The 25,069-nt window shown below is 40.8% G+C and overlaps 3 protein-coding genes across 4 annotated transcripts in view; 2 read left to right on the top strand and 1 right to left on the bottom strand.

Moving 5' to 3' along the window:
* Positions 1–1,942, top strand: part of LOC307264631 (ubiquitin-conjugating enzyme E2 E1-like) — an 18,493-nt gene extending 16,551 nt beyond the window's left edge. The window contains exon 6 of the mRNA XM_080046076.1: positions 176–1,942. Within this exon, the coding sequence (XP_079902202.1) occupies positions 176–273 (98 nt within the window). The 3' untranslated portion in view covers positions 274–1,942. The remainder of the gene's footprint in view (positions 1–175) is intronic.
* Positions 1,943–2,134: 192 nt separating this feature from the next.
* On the bottom strand, positions 2,135–6,458 carry nkiras1 (NFKB inhibitor interacting Ras-like 1). 2 transcript variants are annotated; one of them, XM_080045482.1, is made up of 4 exons: positions 6,356–6,458; positions 5,954–6,054; positions 4,985–5,226; positions 2,135–4,101 (listed from the first exon to the last, which is right to left on the bottom strand). In XM_080045482.1, exons 2-4 carry the CDS (start codon positions 6,045–6,047, stop codon positions 3,859–3,861), a joined length of 579 nt encoding a protein of 192 aa, XP_079901608.1. In that variant the 5' UTR covers positions 6,048–6,054; positions 6,356–6,458; the 3' UTR covers positions 2,135–3,858. The 2 variants fall into 2 exon arrangements, with proteins under 2 accessions (XP_079901608.1, XP_079901609.1); XM_080045483.1 differs by having other exon boundaries at positions 5,954–6,057; positions 6,356–6,439.
* A 435-nt stretch (positions 6,459–6,893) lies between these two features.
* On the top strand, positions 6,894–10,867 carry rpl15 (ribosomal protein L15). Its single transcript, XM_080044841.1, has 4 exons — positions 6,894–6,936; positions 7,774–7,955; positions 8,049–8,185; positions 10,506–10,867. Exons 2-4 carry the CDS (start codon positions 7,784–7,786, stop codon positions 10,809–10,811), a joined length of 615 nt encoding a protein of 204 aa, XP_079900967.1. The 5' UTR covers positions 6,894–6,936; positions 7,774–7,783; the 3' UTR covers positions 10,812–10,867.
* The last annotated feature ends 14,202 nt before the right edge of the window (positions 10,868–25,069 follow it).

Genomic DNA, 25,069 nt, shown 5'->3' with positions numbered 1-25,069 from the left:
CAGAGGCGCAACTTACATTTGAATTAAAATGCATCCAACTGTTACTTTTTTGCAACTTCCTACAGTCTTCCCATGTTGACCTGTGATACAGTAACCCAGGAGCAGATGTGAAGGTGGAAGGCAGCACACAGAAATACTGAGCCCATGTTTTTTGTTGTGTGTGTGTGTTTGACAGCCGACCCTCTGGTTGGAAGCATCGCCACACAGTACACCACAAACAGAGCGGAGCACGACAGGATAGCCAAACAGTGGACCAAGCGCTACGCCACATAATGGGCCAGATGGAAGCTGCTGCTGCTGCTGCTTGGGAGGGGAAGGGGATTTTTATCTGGGATTTGAAGTCTTAAAACTCCTGATTTTTGTCGTTCATTGTATTTTTACTTCACCTCAGTCTTCCCTTGGCCCAGCTGTCCTGTTAATCCTAAACCTACATTTTACCACGTGTGATGTCAAATATGGTCAAATGTAAGGTTAGACAGTGAGATTATAAAACACTCTTTCTGCCATTTCTCAGGCTAGGATGAACCGATTTCTAAAATGTTTGCACATTGTATTTTTTTAAGTTATCTGCGGCCCGACTATAACCATCTGGCAATAATGTGTTTTCCCCCTTTTTTTAGTTGAAGTTTTAGCTTGTGCTTGAAGATGGACATGAGAAGTTAAACGGCTAGATGAAACCTGTCACAGCATGGTACCCAGCCCAATGATGTCATCGTACATTGTGATTCTCAAATGTATTAAGACCAGACACTGCAGGTTGAACAGGAGAGGACTGTTTAACTTATTGGTTGGATTAGTTATTGTTTCAGAAATGTTTGAATAAATCAGCAAATCTAGCAATATGTAACTCAATGTGTGATCTACATCTCTTTAATATGTAACTCAATGTGTGATCTACATCTCTTTAATATCTAACTCAATGTGTGATCTACATCTCTTCAATATCTAACTCAATGTGTGATCTACATCTCTTTAATCTGATTCTCTCTTAGTAGTGTCCAACGTTTTTACACAACAGATTTTGGATAGCCTTTATTTCATTTTATAAATGAATAAATGACTATGTATAGGTCTTAAAAATGCATTTTTCGGCATGTTTTTAAGAATAAATGTTATCCTAGATCAGAAAAAAACCAGCATATGAACCAATCCTTCCGTAATAACCTTGAGGATAGTGCTAAGAATGAATACGTAAAGTTAAGTTGATTTTAAGTGCAAAAGTTTGCCGTTAAAGATGGTTGTACTGGAGAAATATTCAAGACGCAAACAAGACAAAGTTCAGTCAAATAAATGTCTCAATGTACATTCTGGACCTGATTTATATTGATTTATACTAGTATTTAAGAAGACAAGCTATGGAAGAAAAATAGACTAATCTCTTAATTGTCCATTGCTGAAAAAACTATTTCTTTGCCTGTAGTGTCTCAGCTTTTATTTCCAGTTGGTGTTTGCTCCCCTTCCCTTTCCAAACTCCAGCCCTGTGTTCCGAATCGCACTCTTTTCTTTTTTCTACCACATCTGATGATAAAAAGAATCTAGTTAGGATGCAGTATGTATACTATTAGGACATACTTTAACTTATTTATTTCATCATAACTTTGCGCCTTGATCTTGCTTCTTGCTTTTATATCCGTCGCGTCCCCGTTTGTTTTCATATGGAGGCTCCGTTGATGTGACGTCACTTCAAGTTCGCACTGGATTATGGGTCAGAATCGCCCAAATATGATGCTGTTTTCAACACAGAAAATCTTGGTCGGATGTACTAGACATCCGGGTCTTTCTAACCATCCTAAATCTGGCCACAAGAATCTGGACATCCTAAATCTTTTTTCTACCATACTAAATAGTAGAAAGTATGCGATTCCGAACGCAAGGCAGGTGTTTTCCACATGTACATAGACATGTTTGGATATTTGCTTGTGACATGTGTTCTGTACTGATAAAGAGCTGTTCTGTTTCTCCAATTAAACATGACCAACTCAAGCTTCAGACTTTGCTTTGACCATTTGTAACTCATTTAAAAAAAATAAAACATTAAATAAACATTTTCAGAAAATACCAGTGGATTCAATATGAATTGGCTACATTTTATTCAGTGCATCTTGAGACGGAGTTACAACAGAGCGGGGGGGATAATAATTTAGGGTTAGCATGCGGACAAGGTGCTAGTCTTGATCTCATTAAACTCTGTTCTAGCAGACACAATAGAAATGTGTATTACTTTGAAAACATCCAGGACAGAGAACATCCTTCACATTGGTTCACTCGGTTTCCCACAAAAGACAAGGAATATGGATCCATTTAAAGTGACAAAAATAAATTAGTTTAAAAAATAAATATTTCCTCTCAAACGCTGACATTGCTAATGTTAGAAACACACACACAGGCTTACTTTAAAACTAGCAGACCGGCTGGATTATACAGGGCCAGACAACACAGGAGTGCACCAAAACGCCACATAGACATTATCAAACATTACAAGTTAAAGGTAGTACCGTAGAATAGTATATCTATTATTGCTGCCAGGCCATTACTTAATAGAGGAGATGGACTGGACCAAGGCTAGTGGAGGATTCCATGCTGCATTCACATCCCATGGGACATAACGTTATATAGGAGGAAGAACATGGTTAAGACTGCAGTGTTAATGAGCTAATTAATGCAAGGGCTTTGGAGCCAGAGCTTTATAAGACAGGTTCAGACTTCTCAGTCAGTCTTAGTGCAAACAATCACACGTCAGTAATGTGAATACAAATGAGTTAAAAGCTTGCCGTAGACATTAACCCTGTCCGTACTGGCCATCAAGGCTGCACTATTAATCAAAAAGTTTTTTCTTTGTTTTGTTTTTTAAGATCTTTTTTTGGCTTTTTTTATGCTTTATTGATAGTGTAGAGACAAAGTTGAAATGGGGCAGAGAGGGGAGTGACATGCAGAGAACGACCGCGGGCTGGAATCGAACCCGGGTCCACTGCTGGCCGAGGCCCATGGGGGGGACGCCCTACCAACTGAGCTAAGGGCGCAATACGATCTAATGCAATTTTCAAATCCAAGGAAAGTGCAATATTATTAAAGGCTCAATGTGTGTCATAAAACATGCTGCAGAGATATCCTGCCCATATAATATTCTAAAGACTGAAGAAAACATCTTTGTTTGGTAAAGATTAACAAAAATCACACCATGATCATTTTTTGCGTTTTTCAATGAAAATCAGTGTGAAAGTGATCATTCCCCTCATCATATTGGTATTGCTATACCACTCACAATAATCCACAATGAAATCCACAGCCTGCAGTTTGGTGCAGAAAAGCATCCACCAAAGTTTAAACCCAGATTCAACCGTCTGATTAAAGCAGATTTTACTCCCCTCCATCTCTTTCATTGTCGTAGCTCCATATTGGGATAGAGAGGGGGAATGGATTCAGCCACTAACAACTCTTTAAATGTACACAGGAGCCGGAAAGGAATGTATTAACATAAGACTTGAAGATAACTGAGCTCATCCTTTAACTTGGAATGATATATGCATTTGCATAATCTATTGCATTGCTGGGTAAAGAGAAAAACACAAAAACTTTACTTCACAATCGCAATTCAGAAGTGTAATCAAGAAAACAAGAGCTGTGTTTGGGTTGACTCCAATGATTGGTTCTAAAGCCCATGCTACGTTCTGATGCTTTTCCCCCATGAAAAACCATCGACTACACACTTAAGTGTACTGCAGGAGAAAAGAGATGTCACAGGTGTGGATTTGGCTTGAGATACAAGATGTGTATGTGTGAAATGGTCTAAAGTCCTGCGTTGGCCCTGCAGCGTCTTCCCATGTGAGGTGAATGAGGTGAGTAGTGGGGGGGAGAGCTTCACATGTCATTGGAGGGTGTGCCTTTGCTCTTGCGCCCGGGCAGGGGGAAGGCAGACTTGCTCTGGGGCTGTGTGAGGCGGCTGGTCAGCTGGGTGAAGGGCTCCATGAGGGAGGTGCGCTCTCCCACGCTCACCTCCCACAGCCTGACCTTCTCCCCCCGCGCCCACTGCTGGGCTGCCTCCACCTCCACCTGACGACGCTCACGCAGGTCTGCCTTGTTCCCCAGCACTATCACCGTCACCTGGGAGGACACACAGCGCACACTCCTCAACCAAATACAATGCAATATGGAACGATTTAAAAAAGGCATACAAAGTGATTGTAATCAACAACACTTTGTCAAAATCAGCTTATATCTTCTCACCATCCGCTACCTGTCACAGCAGTGGCTCCTCTAAGCCATCTCAAAGCCTGGCTCAGGGCCACAAGCCACCCAGAACGTTGCAGATTGACCTTTCTGGGCCCAGCCACTCGCTCTGAGTGTCAACTATTGCCGTGGTTAGTAACATAGACGTTGGCCAAACGTTTTCTAGATATCGCTTAGAGTGCCTTTAAGATGCTGTATGCTGTACCAAGGAAACACAGCACAATAATATATTCACATGTCAGATTTTAAAAGGAAGAGTCAGCGATTCCGGAGAACACTTGTTGTCAATATCACTTTTGGTCAAAATCAGTGAATATCTCCTCAGAATCCACTACCTGTCTGTACTGTTTGTACAGCCTAGTACCTACACAGCCTAGGCTCTGTAAACTGGTATGTAAACAAAGGTTATGTAAACAAAGTGGGCCGGCCGTAGCTATGCAACATGCCTGTTTACAGAGCATAGGCTGTGTGTTAACACTGGAGATTTTTCTCCCCCAGCCCAGACACAGTACGCACAGATAGCGGATCTTGAGGAGATATTCACAGATTTTGACAAAGTGTTTTATGAAAACAGGTGTTCTCCATAATCAATGAAACTTAAAACTAGATGTTTCAATGTCTGTAATGCTGTGGTGCCTGGTGTTTGCCAGTATACAGGCAGCAATGTATTCTGGGACAGAGCTGAGTGAGATCATTCTGTGCACAAAGCAGCACATACTGTGAACATTGCTCCGTACTTTGGAGCAGCCAGCCACACCTCTTTCTTATCTCTGGACTTGTCGATTTCCTTCTTGAGCAGGTCCACCCTCTTGAAGGACTCCAGGCTGTCCACGCTGTAGACCAGCACAAAGCCGTCGGCCACAGAGTAGTAGTGTCTGGGCAGGTCCTGTCCATCAGCCAGGCCTTTGGTGTCATAGAGCCTCAGCTGCTCCTTCACACCGCGGTCTGTCTCCACAGAGGCCACATACACATCCTCCTGGCTCTCACTGGACTCAGAGCCTACACACACACAATCACAACACACGCGCTAAAGAGATTCTTCCTTTGGTTTGTTTACTGTTGTGCTCCTATGTAAAGCGCTTTGAGTGCGAGAAAAGCACTATATCAATTGAATTTATTATTAAAGAGAAGGACAGATGCCTGTTTCCACCAGTAAAGAAGAAAACAATAAGATAGAAACTTTGAAATTAAAAAAATATCCCCCTGGTCAGTCACAAGTATGAGATAGTAAAGTGGAAATTGTGAGATAATAAGTCTTAAATTGTGTCACAACAAGCTTGTCATTAATTAGACAGAAAATGAACAGTATGACAAACACAAACAAAAACAAAAAGATATGATAGAGGGGCAACGTGAAACGTCGCAAAGAAAGCAAGGCGTATTCTTCTGAATAATGATGGCCGCTTATCTCATATTTCCACTTCATAAAATGGCTTACCATGGGTATATTTCTTTTATAATCAAGGCATAGTTTCCATCTAATTTTTTTTTCTTTTACTGGCGGAAACGGACTTCAATTGCAATCAATATGTTTAAATAATATAACAAACAATATGCCAACAAAAAAAAGTATTATAAGGCCATACTTAGAGAAAACTAGTGTGAATCATATCAAGGTAACACACATGGACTCTTACATGGAACCCATACGAATAGTTTGTCTCTATTAATAGCCTAACAGCGCGGCGAGATGTTATTGTCATATGACAGGTGATAGGCTACTTACCCACGGTGTGGTTTCCGTAGAGCAGCTGCTCCAGTATGGCAGTTTTCCCCACTGCTGCCTGGCCACACACCACCACCTTACAACCTTTTCCCATTTCGAGCCTACTAACGTATCAACACGAGGCTCCCATTATTCACAGTCTGCTCTGTTAAGACCATAGAGAGTATATAAAGACATTACACAATATCAACATTACGACATTACGTTACTCTTGACGACAATAGCTCGACAAGAGTGACGCCGCTGTGATTGTGCTCGTTGTGATGGTTGTGATATGACAGCGATGTGTTTGTTTAGCCCGGTTAGCTAACAGGCGACCACAGCAAGTCATTACTGTCTACTATCATGTACACACACATCTAACAAGCTGCTCTGAGATCAGTTCTGGCTAAAGTTCCTTACGTGAATCAGGTGGATGATGACTAGCTGTCCATCAAGTCTTTAAATGCAGCATCACAACCAGGACATCCATCCTGCTCGGCTGGCACTTTGACGAGACTTATCCTGACACAGCGCATGCGCAGGGAGTTCACTGACAACCAACAGGCATCTTTTATATACTATCTATGACCTAATAATAATACAACGTTTGGAGATTATTTTTCGTTTGCATTAGTCAAAACCTTATGGCATTTATTTGTATTAACACATTACACAGCAATTTTCCAGAGTTTTGATTAATAAACGCATCATGTCCCTACATGTATTACAATTGAACTGAACAATTGGTTTGATTATATGTGATTTTATAATGTAATGTAAATAATTAAGTGAAATTTAATTTAAAATGCATTTGAATCAGAGCGACAGCGATTGTTTGATTATCTACATTACATTACCACGCACAAAAGTATCGGGATTTTTATTTTTTTTATTATTAAACTACATTTCCCATGAGCCAAAAGAAAGGAAATGCGTCACCGCCGTTTTCATAAGGCATGCCGGGTACATGCCCTCTCTCTTTCCGGCTAGTACGCCATCATGTAAGCGAGTTTCCTATACCTTTATACAAAACGCAATCCACTAAAATCACTATGTTTATTCATTCATCTGTTTTATTTACTCTGGACATGTATAGGGGACTTAATAACTAACCATACACCTTAATTATTTTTTGACCAGCGCTATTAAGAACCCTGATAATAGCCTTGTTGTATCGGTGCTGAGATGCTCTCCGGTAGCCACTGATACAGCTTGCCGCAGCTAAAGGCTAACGTTGTTAACACGCTGTGTTGGCTTTTGTGTGAAACTACTCTGGTTTTCGTGTTGTTGTTCTGTTGAAAGCGGCACATACGGTTTGTTATATCTGTTGTAATGTTAGCAAAGCCTTCGTTAAGTGACGAGTGGAGTTAGGCGGTCAACACCAGCATCTTAGCTCCATTTCTGGGTAGCTACCTATAACGGATGAACTAATAGGTCTGCATGTTTATTTTTCACTGTTCTTTCATATCCGACACATGCATTACATCGCTAACGTTGGTTTAGAGGTTCGTGAGAAGTGTAATGGTTTATGTATACGGAAACCGACCAACATGGTGGCCTCGCTATGCATTGAGTTCCTGTAATACGTTCTCACCGGAGTTTCAATTGATTCTATAATGTCTAAGCAGAACCTGCAGGTTAAGCAATGACTAATGACGACCCCCTGCTCATGTGATTTCTAATGTTAAACTTTAATTTTCCCTTGGTTAAGCTGCAGAGGCAGGCTGCATTTAGTGTTGATCTTAGACTGTTATTACACTTGTCTCATGTCATTGTAAATCCAATTGCTTTGACATGAAAAATATTGAACTGACCAAAGTATTTTGTTTTCTCTCTAGATAAGTCAACATGGGAGCATATAAGTATATGCAGGAGTTATGGCGCAAGAAGCAGTCCGATGTGATGCGCTTCCTGCTCCGTGTGCGTTGCTGGCAGTACCGTCAGCTGTCTAACCTGCACCGTGCCCCCAGACCCACCAGACCTGACAAGGCCCGTAGACTGGGCTACAAGGCCAAGCAGGGTGAGTGTTGAGCCCCAAGAAGACACAACGCCAATTGAGACCTTCCATCGTCTTTGCCCGCCATCATAATCATGCTTCTTTTTCTCCGACCAGGTTACGTTGTGTACCGCGTCCGTGTGCGCCGTGGAGGCCGTAAACGCCCCTGTCCCAAGGGCGCCACCTATGGCAAGCCAGTGCACCATGGCATCAACCAGATCAAGTTTGCCCGCAGTCTGCAGTCCACCGCTGAGGTATGTTAGTTTTTACAAAATGACAGTGCCACTGATGCTAGGTCTGTTTCTGCTGCTCTGACCATGCTTCCAATGGGATTTTAAATGCAGTGTATTCTGCATCGTAAGTTGTTTCCCCATTCTGATTGCATACTGATGTAAATGTAGTGTATGTACCAGAACGGATAGTTGTGAAACTGTCATCTGTTTTCACTGTCCATCTGTCTGTTACAAACAACTTATTTTCACATTTGAAGTATTTTTCATCCAAATGTATGTTGGTTTACTATCTGCATCCTGTTTGTTTGTATATAAGAAATGCAGCCTATCTCCTTGAATTGGCAGGTAAACACTAGTTGAGAATGCATTTATAATTTGGCTCTTTTAAGGATTCTTATCGTGATCACAACATGCAGATGGAGCCGTTGATATTCCCACTGCAGTTCTTATTCCAAATGAAATGTGTTGATGGATGTTTGAGACATTTTGTACTTGTGACAGTAGAAACGGGTGTAAATGATGACATGGATAAAGGCTGAATTCTATATCGCTGCTTCAGTTGCAGGTTCCTATTCTGGTGAAATATTGTAGTTACAGCCTTTAACACACGTTTCTCAAACTAAGTAAAAATGTCTGGCTGCACACTGGACTTGCCAGCATGGATGTGACTAATGATAAGATTGAATTTAGTTGGGTTTGTATAATTGTACATGCTTGCTCACTGCACTCTTAATAAGGAAGGAGGCATTGAGAATGTTGCACAGGTTTCCTGCTTTGAGGAATGTAAACAGAGGTAAAAGCTCCACTATCACTCGTATCCACATTTCGTTAGCTTCATAGCATAATTGCCTAAATCATATTTACTCTACTTTTACTTTTCGTAAGCCTCACAGCATAATTGCCTAAGTCATATTTTAAGGGTTATAGAGTAGGCTAAAGTAAATATGATTTAGGCAATTATACTATGAGGCTAACGATTTTGTTCTAGCTGTGAACTGAGCTGTTATCCCATCCATGTAGCTACAGTGGTTCTGTTGGAAATAATTTGTCTTCCATCTCCCTGCTCAGGACACTCAGGAAAAGCTTTAGTAGATTATTAGGTGGTTTGTACAGTTTTGATGAAGTTTGGACAGTTTTCAGCTCCATAGGCTGTAGATGCTTTGGGACAAACATCTGCAACAGTATGTGGTAGACTGGAAACACTTGTAAATATTATATTCAACAACAATGAAGCAGCATTGATTCATTCTGTGAATTTAAATTTGGACACCGACTTTGACTTGGGTAATAAACCACTATCAACATGTCGCTGAACCTCGTATATCTAATGCAACATGCCTACAGTACAGGGAACCTCAGTCAGCTCACTGTTGAACATGACTCAATGAATTGGAAAGAACAGTGTAGAATTATTTCATCAGCTTGGATCACATGTTGGTGTCAGATCAGTTGTTAGTATGATCAGAGCAGCGTGGATGCTTAATATGGGCATACTTTCTCCACTTTACTGGACATACAATCTACCTTTTTTATAGAATGTCTATGAAATGAGTTGCTGCCACTGGAAGCTACTCCCTATGTTGTTGGAGCCGTAGCAGTTTATATTGGATCAAGTGTTTTTAGGGCTGTCCCCGACTTGGAATTTTCTCAGTCGAATCGGATCTGCCTGTTCAGAGATTCGACTATTCGTGATACTATTTGTCAATCAGAAAAGTGCATTGGAGTGATATATTTGACCAACCGTCAACCCCAAAACAGAGCTTAAAATAAACAACCTCCAGGTTGGATATATTTTTTAAAAAAAATCAGTTTACGAGTGAACCGGGGAGTTGGAGCGCAGCTGAAGTGCGAGCGTGCCCGAGCCTCGGCGAGCCCATGAGAGAGAAACAACACAGAGCCGGTGACGGCTGCACAGAATGGTGATTCGCGCGAGTAAAAAGACGAGATGCTCGCAGTCTACGGGGGCTTAATTGTTCCCAAGGCGACCTATCTTTACTACAGCACATAGCAGAATCAGTAGACATATGGTGCGCAATTTGCACAGGGCAACCACGTCTGCTTTGGTTTTTTCTTTTGCCATTTGCTCTTTAGTTTTCACCACTCTTCTTCTATGGCGTTTGACCTGACACATCACCGCCACCTATTGCCCTGGCATGATAACGTCAGGGTTTTGAACTTATTTTCTTTTATTATAATGTACACTGACTGAAAAAAATAAATGAATCTGCGTCGACTGCGGGGGTTCCCCACTGATGATTCGAATCATTGACTTTCAGGGGGCAGCCCTAGTGTTTTTAATGAATCCAGTCACAATGATTAACCCTCACTGTTTGTGTTGTAGGAGCGTGCTGGCCGTCACTGTGGAGGCCTGAGAGTGCTGGCCTCCTACTGGGTGGGTGAAGACTCCACCTACAAGTTCTTTGAGGTGATTCTGGTGGACACCTTCCACAAGGCCATCAGACGCAACCCAGACACCCAATGGATCACAAAGGCAGTGCACAAGCACAGGGAGATGCGTGGCCTGACCTCTGCAGGAAAGAAGAGCCGCGGCCTGGGCAAGGGCCACAAGTTCCACCTGACCACCGGAGGCTCTCGCCGGGCATGCTGGAAGAGGCGCAACACCATGCAGCTGCACCGCTATCGCTAGAGCATGCAACATGTCTGTACATTCAAAGAATAAAACTGCCCTTTTTATGGTCACAACACTGTCTGCTTGATTCACTTAACATCTGAAAGTAAAGAAGCTTTTGAGGAGTTTGACAGCATCATAGTAATAAATGGTATCTTATGGCCACAACTGAATTACCTACAAGGAATGTGCCTTTACTGACCAGAGCCCATCAGGTCCTGGGCAGCTACAGACTGCTAAAGAACCATCCCTTACTTTCCTCACTTCTATTGCACCTGTAAGGGAAGAACAAATCACATTTACAGTTCTTGTTGTCCAACACCTAGTTTCTCATATAACATATCCAGTATTAGGCCAGGCAAAGTAAGGCATTTTGGGGCCAAAAATAGAATAAATTGTAAAATAATTTTTTTCAGCTCAGATAATTTCTATGAGGTGTCCAGAACAACATACTAAAAGTGCTAAGAAATCCTAGTTGAGGAAACATGTTTAATTCTCATCAATCCGAGATGTGTGCCAATAAGGCGAGACACCAATACATCCCAATGGGGCTATTTTTTTCCTTTACTCCTATCAAAATGAAACTTTACACAATGAAAGTATCCATGAAAATTTAAATGTTTTGTATTACAAGTTTCTTTGAAAATGTATTTTAATATGCAAATGAGCTATACACTAATCGTACACGCCCAAAATAAACCCAAATAGGCTTAATTTTTTCCTTTACTCCTACCACAATAAAACTTTACATAGTAAAAGTATACTAGAAAAGTAAAACATTTTGTATTACAAGTTTCTTTTTAAATGAATTTGAATATGCACATGAGCTCCACACTTATTGAATATCCAATCATCGTACTGCCAATGGGTGATGGCAATGCTGCTTTTAGACTGGCCTCTAACCTGAAAAACTGCCTGGCTTACCTGCCAGGGGTATAACAGGTGCCTCTCATGAATTAGATTTGTCTCTTCAAATACCACTGCACGCAATTTGATAGCACTACATCCAATCAGAGCAATGAACAATGTGACGTATTAAGCCCTGTTCGTTTAGCGAACAGGGGTTAACTGTTAAATTGAACTTTTTCCGTGGTCGGTCGGCAAAACAGAACATTCTCTTACTTGCTAATGAAAGATTTGAGTGCTGTCTTCCAAATTGTAAAGGGTCGAGGCCCCAGAGCACCATACATAGGGCTCTGGCCCGCCCATATCAGATAGAACCAATTAAAACGCAGCTCAGGATTTCTTGACATATTTAATGAGCTTCAATGGAGAGTGCCCAGACCAACAGGCGCAGCACATTTAATTTGCCAGCGCCTAGTGGCAGGTCTGGAGTTCCAGGCTAGTGCCATTCCCTTTCCTATGCCAAATAGACAAGATGTAGAATCACAGCCTGAAATGGCATGGAGAAAGAGGAGATTGTCACACACCTTGGGACCAAGTAACTCCTTTGTCTACTTTATGCACCATATCCGTCTTGTTTTTGTTGCTTTCTTTGGTTCTTGTGCCATAAACAGCTCATGTGCATTCAGATCAGCATGATGCAACAAGAGTTCTGACAAGTCTGTGTCATCACCTACTGAGACTGTGTCTTTTGTTCTGGCAGAGGCAATAGCAGTTTGGACAATGAGCACATCTGCATCGTGCTTTGCATGGTTTGTTATACACCATTTTTATCTTACAAGTTTCTTTGAAAATGTATTTTAATATGCAAATGAGCTATACACTTATCAAATATAGGCTACCCAAAATATATCCGCATAGGCTTCATTTTTTCCTTTAATGATCCAAGTGACTGCTGCAGATATTGCTGCGGTTGGTCGCATACACATTCAGTACTTTATGATTCCTCCTATACGTGAACCTATTGTGTATCAGCCACTGGCTCTGTTGCCAGCAGATAACAAAACTTCACAGCTGGATGTTTTGTGGAAGACATCCCTACTCCTTCACTCTCAAAGGCCATCATGGTCTGGTATGATGCAGATCCTGCATCTTCTAGATGAACACCCTGGGAGAGCTTCAGTAACATTACTTCCAATGATTGATCTTGATTCCAGTGATGAATCCTGCATATACTCAACATTGATGTTTGTGGCAACTCAAGCTCTGCAGTATGATGTGACCCCTGTTCTGACGTTCGACCAACCCCTTCTGGAAAGCCTTGACCATTATAAGTTAACTTCTAATACAAATGTTTTACTTTTCATGTAGACTTTCATTGTGTAAAGTCTTAATGTGGTAGGAGTAAAGGTAAAAATGAAGCCTATGCGGACATATTTTGGGTAGCCTATATTTGATTAGTGCATAGCTCATTTGCATATTAAAATTCATTTTCAAAGAAACTTGTAAGACACAAAATGGTGTATCACAAACCATGCAAAGCACGATGCAGATGTGCTCATTGTCCAAACTGCCATTGCCTCTGCCAGAACAAAAGACACAGTCTCAGTAGGTGATGACACAGACTTGTTAGTACTCTTGTTGCATCATACTGATCTGAATGCACACAAGCTGTTTATGGCACAAGAACCAAATAAATTAATGTATAGCTGTCCCCAGACAAATGTGCAACATCACATCTCTCTTCCTGAGATCCTCTGAGATTGTCTTTCCCTTTTGGCATGTCTGACCTGTATGGGTTCACTTTGGTGAGCCTAAACTGACCTGGTTTTATCTTTTTATCTGGTGCCGCCCAATTACTTCCCTAAAGATCTCTCATTACATTGGTCCATTTCATCACTCAATTTGGCCCATCTGATTGTGTTAACCTGCTCGATTTAAGCAATGCAGCTCAGGGTTCACAAACTTTTGCACATACAAAAGTTGTCAAATAATTTATTTTTTATCAGTTTTAACAATTGATTTCCGGTAAAGAAAAATGTGGAATTGATAAACAAAAATCTGTTATTTCATATAAAAAATACTGGTATTGATAAAAATGAATTAATGATAGTAAAAATAAATAAAATTCCAAAAGGCGAGTTAATTGGTCCCATACGTCTCGTCTATTTGGCATAGGAAAGGGAATGGCACTGAAAAAAGTAAAAAATTACACTAGCTGGGGGGGGGGGGGGGGGGGGGGGGATCTAATTCATGAGAGGCACCTGTTATAAGTAAGCCAGGCAGTTTTTCAGGTTAGAGGCCAGTCTAAAAGCAGCATTGCCATCACTCATTGGCAGTAGGATGATTGGATATTCAATAAGTGTGGAGCTCATGTGCATATTCAAATTCTTTTAAAAAGAAAAAGAAACTTGTAATACAAAATGTTTTACTTTTCAAGTATACTTTTACTATGTAAAGTTTTATTGTGGTAGGAGTAAAGGAAAAAATTAAGCCTATTTGGGTTTATTTTGGGCATGTACGATTAGTGTATTGCTCATTTGCATATTAAAATTCATTTTCAAAGAAACTTGTAATACAAAACATTTAAATTTTCATGGATACTTTCATTGTGTAAAGTTTCATTTTGATAGGACTAAAGGAAAAAAATAGCCCCATTGGGATTTATTGGTGTCTCGCCTTATTGGCACACATCTCGGATTGATGAGAATTAAACATATTTCCCCAACTAGGATTTCTTAGGACTTTTAGTATGTTGTTCTGGACACCTCATAGAAATGATCTGTGCTGAAAAAAAATCTTTTACAATTTATTCTATGAAAAACGCTATTTTGCCTGGACTATATCTGTAAGCCTCCCAACTAGCTGGATAAATACAAGCTACTGTACTCCCAATAGCAAATGCTTACTAACAGTTGGGACTAAATGTTTAATAGACTTGAGGTGTCACTTAAATATTAACAGTGAAATTACAGATGTGCACACCTGCATTATTTACTATTTGGGGATATTCTATAGTGTCTAAGAATGGTAGGGGATGTGAATCAACAGATTCAACTGAGACGGATGCTTCACTTAAAGGTGCAATATGCACAGATAGTAGCCTATATACATTACATCAAGTGGTACAATTCTAGATTTCAACGGAAAGCCTTCAAAGGACATTCCGACAGTAAGTCCGGACTGACAGTCTCAAACTGTAACCGTTGGCTTTCCTAAACATAGCTGAATGTAGCCTAGCTAGATAAAATATACTATGTTGCACAATATGCTTTTCTGAAAAAGACTCAATTAAAATAGAAGGCTGATCGGGTAGACAAACTAACTAGGCTACTTATGTATTTACAAACTTTTATTTTTCCATATATACAGTCATATGAAAAAGTTTGGGAACCCCTCTCAGCCGGCATTATAATTGACTCTGCTTTCACAAAAAAAAGATAAAAGTGGTATGTCTTTAATTTACCAGGAACAGCTAACTACTGGGATGTTTTCCAAACAAAGATTTTTTGAAAAGCAGTATTTGGTTGTGTGAAATAAAATAAAATGTGAAAAACTGGCTGTGCAAAAATATGGGTACCCTTGTGGTTTTGTTGATTTTAATGCCTGTAACAGCATGTAAAACTGATGACTTTAAACACAAAGTTGGTTGGATTATGTTGTTAAGCCTTGAACCTCATAGAAATGTCTGTTTAATCATGAGAAAATGTATTTTAGGTGCCTAAATGCAAGTTGCACTTCTCTTTGACTCTCTGCTGAAGTGAGACAGAATGGGACCATCAAAACTGCTCCCAAAATATCTTAAAAACAAAGATTATTCATTATCATGGTTTAGGGGAAGGCTACAAGAAGCTTTCTCAAAGGTTTCAATTGTCAATTTCTACTGTAAGGAACGTTGTCAGGGAATGGAAGGACACAGGCACAGTTGCAGTTAAACCCAGGTCTAGCAGACCAAGAAAAGTACAAGAGCGGCATATGCGGCGGATTGTGAGAATGGTTGCACACAACCCAAAGATCACCTCCAAAGACCTGCAAGAACATCTGGCTGCAGATTGTGTATCTGTACATGGTTCAACAAATCAGTGCAATGTTGCCGGCTGAGAGGGGTTCCCGAACTTTTTCATATGACTGTAGCTTATGTTGGCCTTTTATTTTATTAAATTTTTACAGATATGAAAAAAAGATGCATTTGGCAAGAACAATAAACAAGTGTGTGTTCGTCTTATCACTGCATTAGTGGCAGCCTGTGTGGCATAGCACATCTTTTCTAAACGGGGCAATGATGAGCTGAGATCTGTAGCCTACTTGGTTTTCAAGTCAACAGCTGTAAAGCCCACCGCACAGGGATAAGAAGCGATCGCGCACTTTTCACGAGGAGACTGGAGCTGATCATACAGCCGATGAGGCAAAGTGTTGTCGCGCTGCAGCCTCACATGCGCTCCTCCAAAGAGCCCAATCTCCGCTCTGAGCTCTCGATATACTGTGAAACCGCACAGCTGTATGATCAGTGTGCCAGGGCCGGCCCTGACCAATTTGGCACTCTAGGCAAGATTTCAGATGGCGCCCCCCATTGCATCGCAGTCAGGTCCACTACTGTTCATACACTCACACAGAACTGGATAGCTTTGTCTTTGACATTTAATTTAATTTTAGATAGAAAATAACCCACTAAATAAAAACCATACAAAACAAGTGACATAAAATAAAATATGAATACAATATTAGGCTACGATTTGCACAAAATAATGCACATTAAAATTTTAAATTATCTATTATAAGTAGCTATAACCAAAACATACTGTATATTGGTCAATCTCAGGAAATTGTATTGCATTTTTAACTAGGTTTATAATATATATAAATGTATTAAAGTAACAGGACTGAAACAGGACTGAGTTTTTTAACATATAATTGGCATTAACATGCAAATATAGATAGATGGGGTCCATTCTAGTAGCATGAGTACACTCAGCACATTCTGGTGATTTATTAAAAAGTGTTATTTTAAAAATAAACAAATAAAATTAAATAAATAATTTAGGTAACAGGACTGAACGTTAAGATGTACCCCGTCAACTGTTGTTGAAATATCATCCAATATACTGAAAATAAAAGGGGGGAACCTACTTTTGGTTTTCCCATGACCTATCAGAAGAGCTACAGTGCTCATATTCCAGTTTAGCAAGGGCTTTTTGTAATGTTGCAAGGATTTAAGAGCGTTAATGTGTTAGGGTAACAGGACTGAGTGTAAACCTGGGGACACGACTAAAATGTTTAACTCAAATATTATGGATTTCTGATGATAACATTTGCATTGAAGCATATTGAACATAGAATCACACAGCTGTGCAAACATTTGAAGATTTGTGCAGGATTTTTTTCATTATATTTCATACTAAAGTGCCGCGTTAGAGAGTGGGGACAGGTTAAAAATGCTATTTTTCAGTGTAAACTGTAGTTGTTATCTGTTATAAAATAAATATATTAAATTCACAATCAGGTCAATGTGGAAGAGACATTGCTTAATAAATTAATGTATGTTACATTTCATTTTCATGCAAATGTATACCTTTGAAGGCTTGGGGACAGAAATGTCACCCATTTGGTGGAATGGCCTGGCGCTGTGCAACTTATACACCTTCATCCAGACAACCGCGTGAGACATTGACGTTGGCAGCGGGAAGGCTAGTCCTCGGGTGAAGGGAATTAGAGCAAGACACACCACCACATGGTTAGCCTCATAGCATAATTGCCTAAATCATATTTAATCTACTCTACTTTTACTCTACCTCTACTCTATTCTACATCTACTCTACTCTACATCTACTTTACCCTACTCTATAACCCTTAAAATATGACTTAGGTAATTATGCTATTAGGCTAACAAAAAGTAGATGTAGAGTAGATGTAGAATTGAGTAGATGTAGAGTAAAAGTAGAGTAGAGTAAATATGATTTAGGCAATTATGCTATGAGGCTAACGACATGATACATTACCCAAGGTGTATTAGGAAGATTGGGACGCTATTACACATGTGGGGCATGAGATTCGAAATGGTCGGTGAAGAACTTATAAAAAGACTGGCAAAGAGACATCAGAATCAGTTGGCTTTTCATTTTGAGGGTTTTTTATTTGACAATATTCCAATTTGGCCCCATTACTGAAGTCTTGGTCAGCAGTTTGGAGGGCAGTGAGGCGCTGAAGGAAACTTTAGATTTGTCTTGTGTTTCCACAACTTCCTGGGTCAATAGCTATGGCACAGAGTATCAGCCTGGGATGTATGTATGTTCTGCTGTTGAAAATGAGATGCCTTTATTTAACAGGATTGTCAGTGTTATTGTTAAAGATGACAGTGCTTATCTTCTAACTTGTGCTGTCTCAACAATGTATTTTGATGATCACTTAAATGCATTTAGTATTGAGGAGACAAACAATGTCTTTACACTGATCTGTGTAGATCAAATCAAATCAAATCAGTTTTATTTGTATAGCCCAAAATCACAAATACATTTGTCTCAGTGTGCTTTACATTTCATACAATATGATATATGATACAATATGACACCCTGCCCTTACACCCTTAGCTCGGCTGAGAAAAAACTCCCAGTAAAAACCCTTTACCGGGAATAAAAAAAATTGAAGAAATCTCAGGGAGAGTCGACAGAGTAAGGGATCCCTCTCCCAGGACGGACATGCTGCAATAGATGTCATAACAATGATGTGACGTACTACAGGCCGTATAACAGGCACTTTTCAAATGAGACGGACGACCAAACGTTTATTGTCTCATACTGTCATATTTCGTGTGACTCCAAACTGAACCTGTTTTTAAAGGTGAAGTGAGTGATATATTTATGTTAAAGCCACTACGAGTAACATGGTCCGTTGGCGTCCCCTTTGGACAAAAGCGGTAGTATTTTTACGACGCCAGCTGTTGCAAAGCTGTTTTCTAGCTCGTGCCAGGCGTGCGAGTGTGAACTGAGAAGGGCGCAATATAGTGCATGTCCGTGTGTTGAAAGTGTGAGGACTCTTTTCGGCTCCGTGAGAGTGGTTTTGACACTGCATCAACTAATGCCAGTCAGCGCTACACACACCTGATTGCAATGAGTTGATGCAGCAGTGTCACCTAACTACTCTCTCTCACGGAGCTGAAAGATTACGTGTCCTCACAGAAAGCAAATTAACAAGAGACGGCAGTTAGTATGGATCACGATGAGGTAATGTGTTTGTGTTGTTGATGTAAATAATGACTATTTCAGATAATGGTTATCTGATGATGGTGAAAGCAAACTTTGTGTTAGTACCAACCGCTCATGCATTTAGGAGTAAACACTGCAGTCTAGTTTCGCTCTCATGAAATTGTATACACGTTGCTTGGCAACGCCCTCGTCCCGCCGGTAGCCTATATCACTCTCCCGTTTAGCTTTTCTTCAGTGCATTTTCTTTTTTTTCTTTGATGGTTCAGCCCCGTTATCAGTCATTATGATGACAAATAACTGTCTCAAACAAGGCTCCCGCTCCCCTTGCCTCACCTGGACGGATAGGCTTCTCAAATCGCGTTGCTGCGCCACACTGAAATCTGCGACCAATATGAATATGTGACCATAGAGCATGCACGAGCGAACCGAAAATCGGACTGGGTGTGCGACCAGACCAAAAGCAGTAATAAAAACTAGAAAATCCCGCGGAGATTTTGAAAGTACGGGCAGCCCTGCGCAGGCCGCCAATCCCCGCTTCGGCGGCGCCCCGCCCGTCGGCCGGGCCAGAACGCTTCTACGAACCGCCGCTTCTTTCCGAACTCCAGTCCCGAGTTGTGGCCGTCCCCTGATGCTGTGTATACAATTTGGTGATGATAGGTTGGAAATCCACAGAGTGAATGTGACTTCACTGTATTTCAGGTCATGTAAGTTAGGGAAGAAAGAAGGGGGGCGAGGGGCGTGGCCTGTCAAACATTGCATTTTTGAATGATGGTTTTCGCATTTGTGGGGGCCCCTATGGGTTAATCTCGACAAGCTTAGAGGGCCATGCTACCACATGTCTTCTGCACATATCCTGCAAGTTTCATGATGATAGGACCTATGATCAATTAGTTATGGCCAATTTGTTATTAAGCCCTGCCACTACATAAACGTTTTAGTCAATGGCGGCCATGTTTTCCAAGCTATCCTACTAATATTTTCCGGAGACGTGCGTCATAGTCCCCCGGGGCTTCGTGAGACATTTGTTGTTGATAAAGTAAAACTTGACAAAGTTGTGGATAAAACCCTGTTTTTCAGTTCATGCTTATTAGCGAAAATATTTCCAGGTTGACTTTAATGATCCAAGATTTTTTGTAGAGCACCCTAAAATACACCTGTGGGAGAAATTTCAAGTCAATCGGACTTACGGTGTGCGGGGCGTGGCCTCTCAAGCTTTCTTCAGTCGGGGCTTAATAACAGCATTTGTGGCGCCCCCTATGGGTTAATCTCGATAAGCTCCAGCCCGCGCCCCACCTTTTGAGAATCACTACCACATGACTTCTGCAAATACCCAGCAAGTTTGATGATGATAGGACCAATGGTTAAGGAGTTTGGTAAAGGGGAGGAGCGTAATGTGGTAAAGGGGAGGAGTCTAATGTGGTAAAGAGGAGGAGCCTAATTTGGTAAAGAGGAGGAGTCTAATTTGGTAAAGGAGAGTAGCCTAATTTGGAAAAGGGGAGGAGTCTAATGTGGTAAAGGGGAGGGGTCTAATGTGGTAAAGAGGAGGAGCCTAATTTGGTAAAGAGGAGGAGTCTAATTTGGTAAAGGAGAGTAGCCTAATTTGGAAAAGGGGAGGAGCTTAATGTGGTAAAGGGGAGGAGCTTAATGTGGTAAAGGGGAGGAGCTTAATGTGGTAAAGGGGAGGAGCCTAATTTGGTAAAGGGGAGGGGCCTAATTTGGTAAAGGGGAAGGGCCTAATTTGGTAAAGGGGAGGGGCCTAATTTGGTAAAGGGGATGGGCCTAATCAGGTAAAGGGGAGGAGTCTAATGTGGTAAAGGGGAGGAGCCTAATTTGGTAAAGGGGAGGGGCCTAATTTGGTAAAGGGGAGGAGCTTAATTTGGTAAAGGGGAGGAGCTTAATGTGGTAAAGGGGAGGAGCCTAATTTGGTAAAGGGGAGGAGCTTAATGTGGTAAAGGGGAGGGACCTAATTTGGTAAAGGGGAGGAGCTTAATGTGGTAAAGGGGAGGAGCCTAATTTGGTAAAGGGGAGGAGCCTAATTTGGTAAAGGGGAGGAGCTTAATGTGGTAAAGGGGAGGAGCCTAATTTGGTAAAGGAGAGGAGCTTAATTTGGTAAAGGGGAGGAGCCTAATTTGGTAAAGGGGAGGAGCTTAATGTGGTACAGGGGAGGGGCCTAATTTGGTAAAGGGGAGGAGCTTAATGTGGTAAAGGGGAGGAGCCTAATTTGGTACAGGGGAGGAGCCTAATCATGTAAAGGGGAGGAGCCTAATTTGGTAAAGGGGAGGAGCTTAATGTGGTACAGGGGAGGGGCCTAATTTTGGTAAAGGGGAGGAGCCTAATTTGGTAAAGGGGAGGAGCCTAATGTGGTGAAGGGACATGCTACCACATGACTTCTGCACATACCCAGCAAGTTTGATGATGATAGGACCTATGGTTAAGGAGTTATGGCCAATTTGTGGATAGGCCCTGCCCCTGTGGCGCCCCCTATGGGTTAATCGCGATAAACTTCGAGGGACATGCTACCACATGACTTCTGCACATACCCAGCAAGTTTGATGATGATAGGACCTATGGTTAAGGAGTTATGGCCAATTTGTGGATAGGCCCCACCCCTGTGGCGCCCCCTATGGGTTAATCGCGATAAGCTTCGAGGGACATGCTACCACATGACTTCTGCACATACCCAGCACGTTTGATGATGATAGGACCTATGGTTAAGGAGTTATGGCCAACGTGTTATTAAGCCCCGCCCCTGCGTAAACTATTTGGTCAATGGCGGCCATGTTTTTCAAGTTGTCCTACTAATCTTTTACGGGTATGTTTATTGTAGTCCCCCGGGGCTTCACGAGAAATTCAAAAAACTGTATAATAGCACACCTCGCGGGGTTGGGGCGCACGTTGTGTGAAATTTTTGCATGTCTGCGTGAAACGGTGTGGGAGGAGAAGCAGCTAGAAAATGTGAGGAAGAAGTCAGAAGAAGTAAGAATAAGTATGGTGGAGAGTAATAATTACGGGTCCTCTGTAAACAGAGGACCCGTACTTAACTATATGAAAACGTCTTTCTTTGCACTGATGGTCTCGTTTGCTGTTAAAGGTCATTTATGATTATCAGAGGAAACATGAGGCTGTTTAAAAGATATTTAAATGTTACTCGTAGCTGCTTTAATACATGTGTTAAATATCTCTATATTCATACAGTGATCACTTATATAGTGTGCAGGTTTCATAACGAAGGTCTCTCAGTCACCCACTCTGCTAATCGGCAAAAACACTTTTCTGGGATCCCACAACCTTATATCCAATCAGAAGAGAGAACGCTACAAACGGGTACATCTCACTGCCGGTGCACGTGCAGAGAGCGACAGAAGAGTGAATGTTTATGGGCCTACAATGGTGGAGGCGTGGAGCAGGTACAAATCCTTCCCAATGTCTGTTTTGATGGTGTTTATCATGTTTTATCACACTAATGGATCTGAGATGATGCTAGATAACTCGCTGCTTGAAGACCACAGTGCATTACAGTTTTTCACAATTGCTTAAACACATTTCCTGATAGACTACCTCACTTTTTCAAAACCCTAAACACAAATCTCAAAACTCAAACACAAAATGCAAAATCCTTCACTTCTCTTGCAAAAGCACACTTTACCCTCAAAACAGTGTTAACTCTTCATTAAATGGTGTTTTCTTTTCAAATGACAAACACATACATCATATGACTAGACATTTCTAGCACTCATTGAACACTGGTGTGGAGAATGGAAAACAAAATAGTATAAATGCAAAACACTATATGAATGCTTTATCAGTAGAATTATGCATTTGCATGTTCATACACTTTCACAGCAGTGGTTCTCAATTACTTTCTGTCATGCCCCCCCTAGGGGACAGACATTTTTACGCACCCCCCCTAAATTGAAATACTGTTGAGAACCTGTTAATATTTATTTATTTATCTGTACAAAACCACTGTATGAGTTTCTGGCACAAGCATTCTGCATACAATCACCTTATTATCAAATTAGATAACAAAAATTAGCTGAGATAACTTCTGCAGCAGAAAAATTGAAAGTTCAGTTCATTAGCTCAATTTGTAACATTTAAACAAGACTGCTCAGTCTGTGTGAATCTCAGGACAGAGAAACAAGAGCAAATTATTCACTGAGGTTTGCATTTTATTCAAAACATTTTTAAACTGTAAACATAGTTAAGGTGGTGTTTTTTTATTATTATAGGCTGTGATGAGATAACCAATAATTCATTAATGTTGTTATTTGTCTACTAACTTGCTTGATTTATTTTTAAATAGCCTACAGAGACACTTGGAGAAACACATGGACATTTATTTACTGCAAATCGCGGCCTTTCGCGCGGATATGACCATACACAAGCACACATCGCTAGCTATTATTATTATTTTTTTTGGTCAGTTGGAAATCAAGGCAGCCCGCGCCCCACCTTTTGAGAAGCACTGACCTACAGTAACAACAAATACTTTACAGTTCTTGCCAAATGCTAACACACATGTTGCAGAATAGTTTATTTTGCCATTTCAAACAAACACAATGAATAGGTAGGACTGCAGTTCAAGCAATTCAGTGTGTCAGTATAAACTAAGAAACAATTACAGTAAAATAAGGGAACAATGGTAAAAAAAACAGTGTTGTAAGGAATTGGGTGGTTGGATTATGAATCCTTTTATGGATACCGCCTCCTGTTTGCGTCTGGCCACATCGCCTCATCAACATCACACTCAATCCTTTGAGAAGCAACAGGGAAATGATCACCTTCAAGTAATTCAGTCTAAATCTCCTAATTATGGAGCGACTCAGCCAGGTTGGGCTGCACTCTCTGTCCAGGCTCCGTCATTGATAGGCCATAATCTATAACATAGTCCACTATAGTGTCCCTGTTGTATGTGTCTCCTCCTGTCGCTCTCTCTCCTCCTCTTCCCCTGACTCTTACTGTCTCAGAAAGGAGCTGAGCTCACCTGGGGTCTATGTGTAGTGCTAAGGTTTAGACTGATTGGTATTCAATTAGTTAAATTTTTTTTCAAGAAGTGTGTTGGAGAATTTCAAACACAGTGCAAAGCATTTATCGTGTTTGTAGGGTTGGTGCTTTGGTTTAGGGCATGGTTACAAAAGTTAGAGGTTGTGATGCTGTGGTCATAGCAGTCACTTTTAGTGTTTACAGTATTCGTCAAAAACTGTATTTGTACCAAAATGTGCAGTCTACTGTAAATAACAGCAAACAGGAGCTCATCTCTGACCCTTCTATACTGTAGCTAACTGCACAAAAGCCTTTTGAGTTTAGAAATGTGATTGGCAGTGTGTTCTGTGTGAATACCAAGAGAGAGAATTCAGGAAGAGTGTGAAAGATATAGAGAATTGTGTGTAGTGTTGTGAAAAATGTGTGTTTTGAAATGAGAATATGAGTCTAAGGCAGGAAATGTGTTTGGAGTTCAGCAGAATTGGTTAAGCAGTTGGTAAATTAGTTTCAGATTGTGCACATTGTGTCTGATGTTCACTAGTGATTTTGCTGTGATGCTTTCACACAGTGCAGACGACTTATAGCCCAAGAGCCTGTGAGTAGCTGTTAATCTTATTGTCATTTTTGTTACAGCTTATAGCAACAAGACAATGAGAGAACATTTTCATTCTAAAATTGAATATTTTGCTAATTCACGTCTATTGTTGCAGTGTCAGTATTTATCCACATTGTGGCAGTGTTGAGCCAAGTTCCTTAACATGGGAAAGGCCATCACTACAGATCCATATAGGCCTACACAGCTGGCAATTTTCACCTAGGTTATCACAAGTTAAAAGTGAAGTCATCTGGAATCATGGAATCTGATTGGACATTAATCCACATGTTCTAACACGCCTACAGAAGTACGTGCACAAATGAAAGATGGTCAAAGGCCTTATTTGTTAATGTGCCAGTGACACCCTTTTTTTAAACACAATTCTAGGAGAAACTGAAACTTGGAACAATTTGGATCATGTTGACCCATCAGCACGACATTTTCCTCCATAAGTTTAGACAAACATTTTATTAAGTGTGATCAGGAAAGTCCCTTACCATTAAGATACAGCCTACACATATTAATGGCTGCTAGTAGAAGGCTAACTTTGACAGAGGCAATGTTACTTAGTGTGGAGGCATTCTCACTTCAATCATTGTTAACTTCAATTTAAATTAGCAGTTTAACATTTGACCACATTTTGCTACAAGGTC

Source organism: Ammodytes marinus (assembly GCF_949987685.1).
Source record: "Ammodytes marinus genome assembly, chromosome: 17".
NCBI classification, from domain to species: Eukaryota; Metazoa; Chordata; class Actinopteri; order Uranoscopiformes; family Ammodytidae; genus Ammodytes; species Ammodytes marinus.
This window is presented reverse-complemented; position numbering and strand designations above follow the sequence as displayed.

What these genes read in the sequence shown, in the direction of transcription:
- rpl15 (XM_080044841.1), top strand. Translation starts at nt 7,784, where the DNA reads ATGGGAGCATATAAGTATATGCAGGAGTTATGGCGCAAGAAGCAGTCC. An exon ending in GGGCTACAAGGCCAAGCAGG is followed by an intron (nt 7,956 to 8,048) that starts GTGAGTGTTGAG and finishes TTCTCCGACCAG; the next exon opens with GTTACGTTGTGTACCGCGTC. An exon ending in GTCTGCAGTCCACCGCTGAG is followed by an intron (nt 8,186 to 10,505) that starts GTATGTTAGTTT and finishes TTTGTGTTGTAG; the next exon opens with GAGCGTGCTGGCCGTCACTG.
- nkiras1 (XM_080045482.1), bottom strand. Translation starts at nt 6,047, where the DNA reads ATGGGAAAAGGTTGTAAGGTGGTGGTGTGTGGCCAGGCAGCAGTGGGG. An exon ending in CTACGGAAACCACACCGTGG is followed by an intron (nt 5,227 to 5,953) that starts GTAAGTAGCCTA and finishes GTGTGTGTGTAG; the next exon opens with GCTCTGAGTCCAGTGAGAGC. An exon ending in AGTCCAGAGATAAGAAAGAG is followed by an intron (nt 4,102 to 4,984) that starts GTGTGGCTGGCT and finishes GTGTCCTCCCAG; the next exon opens with GTGACGGTGATAGTGCTGGG.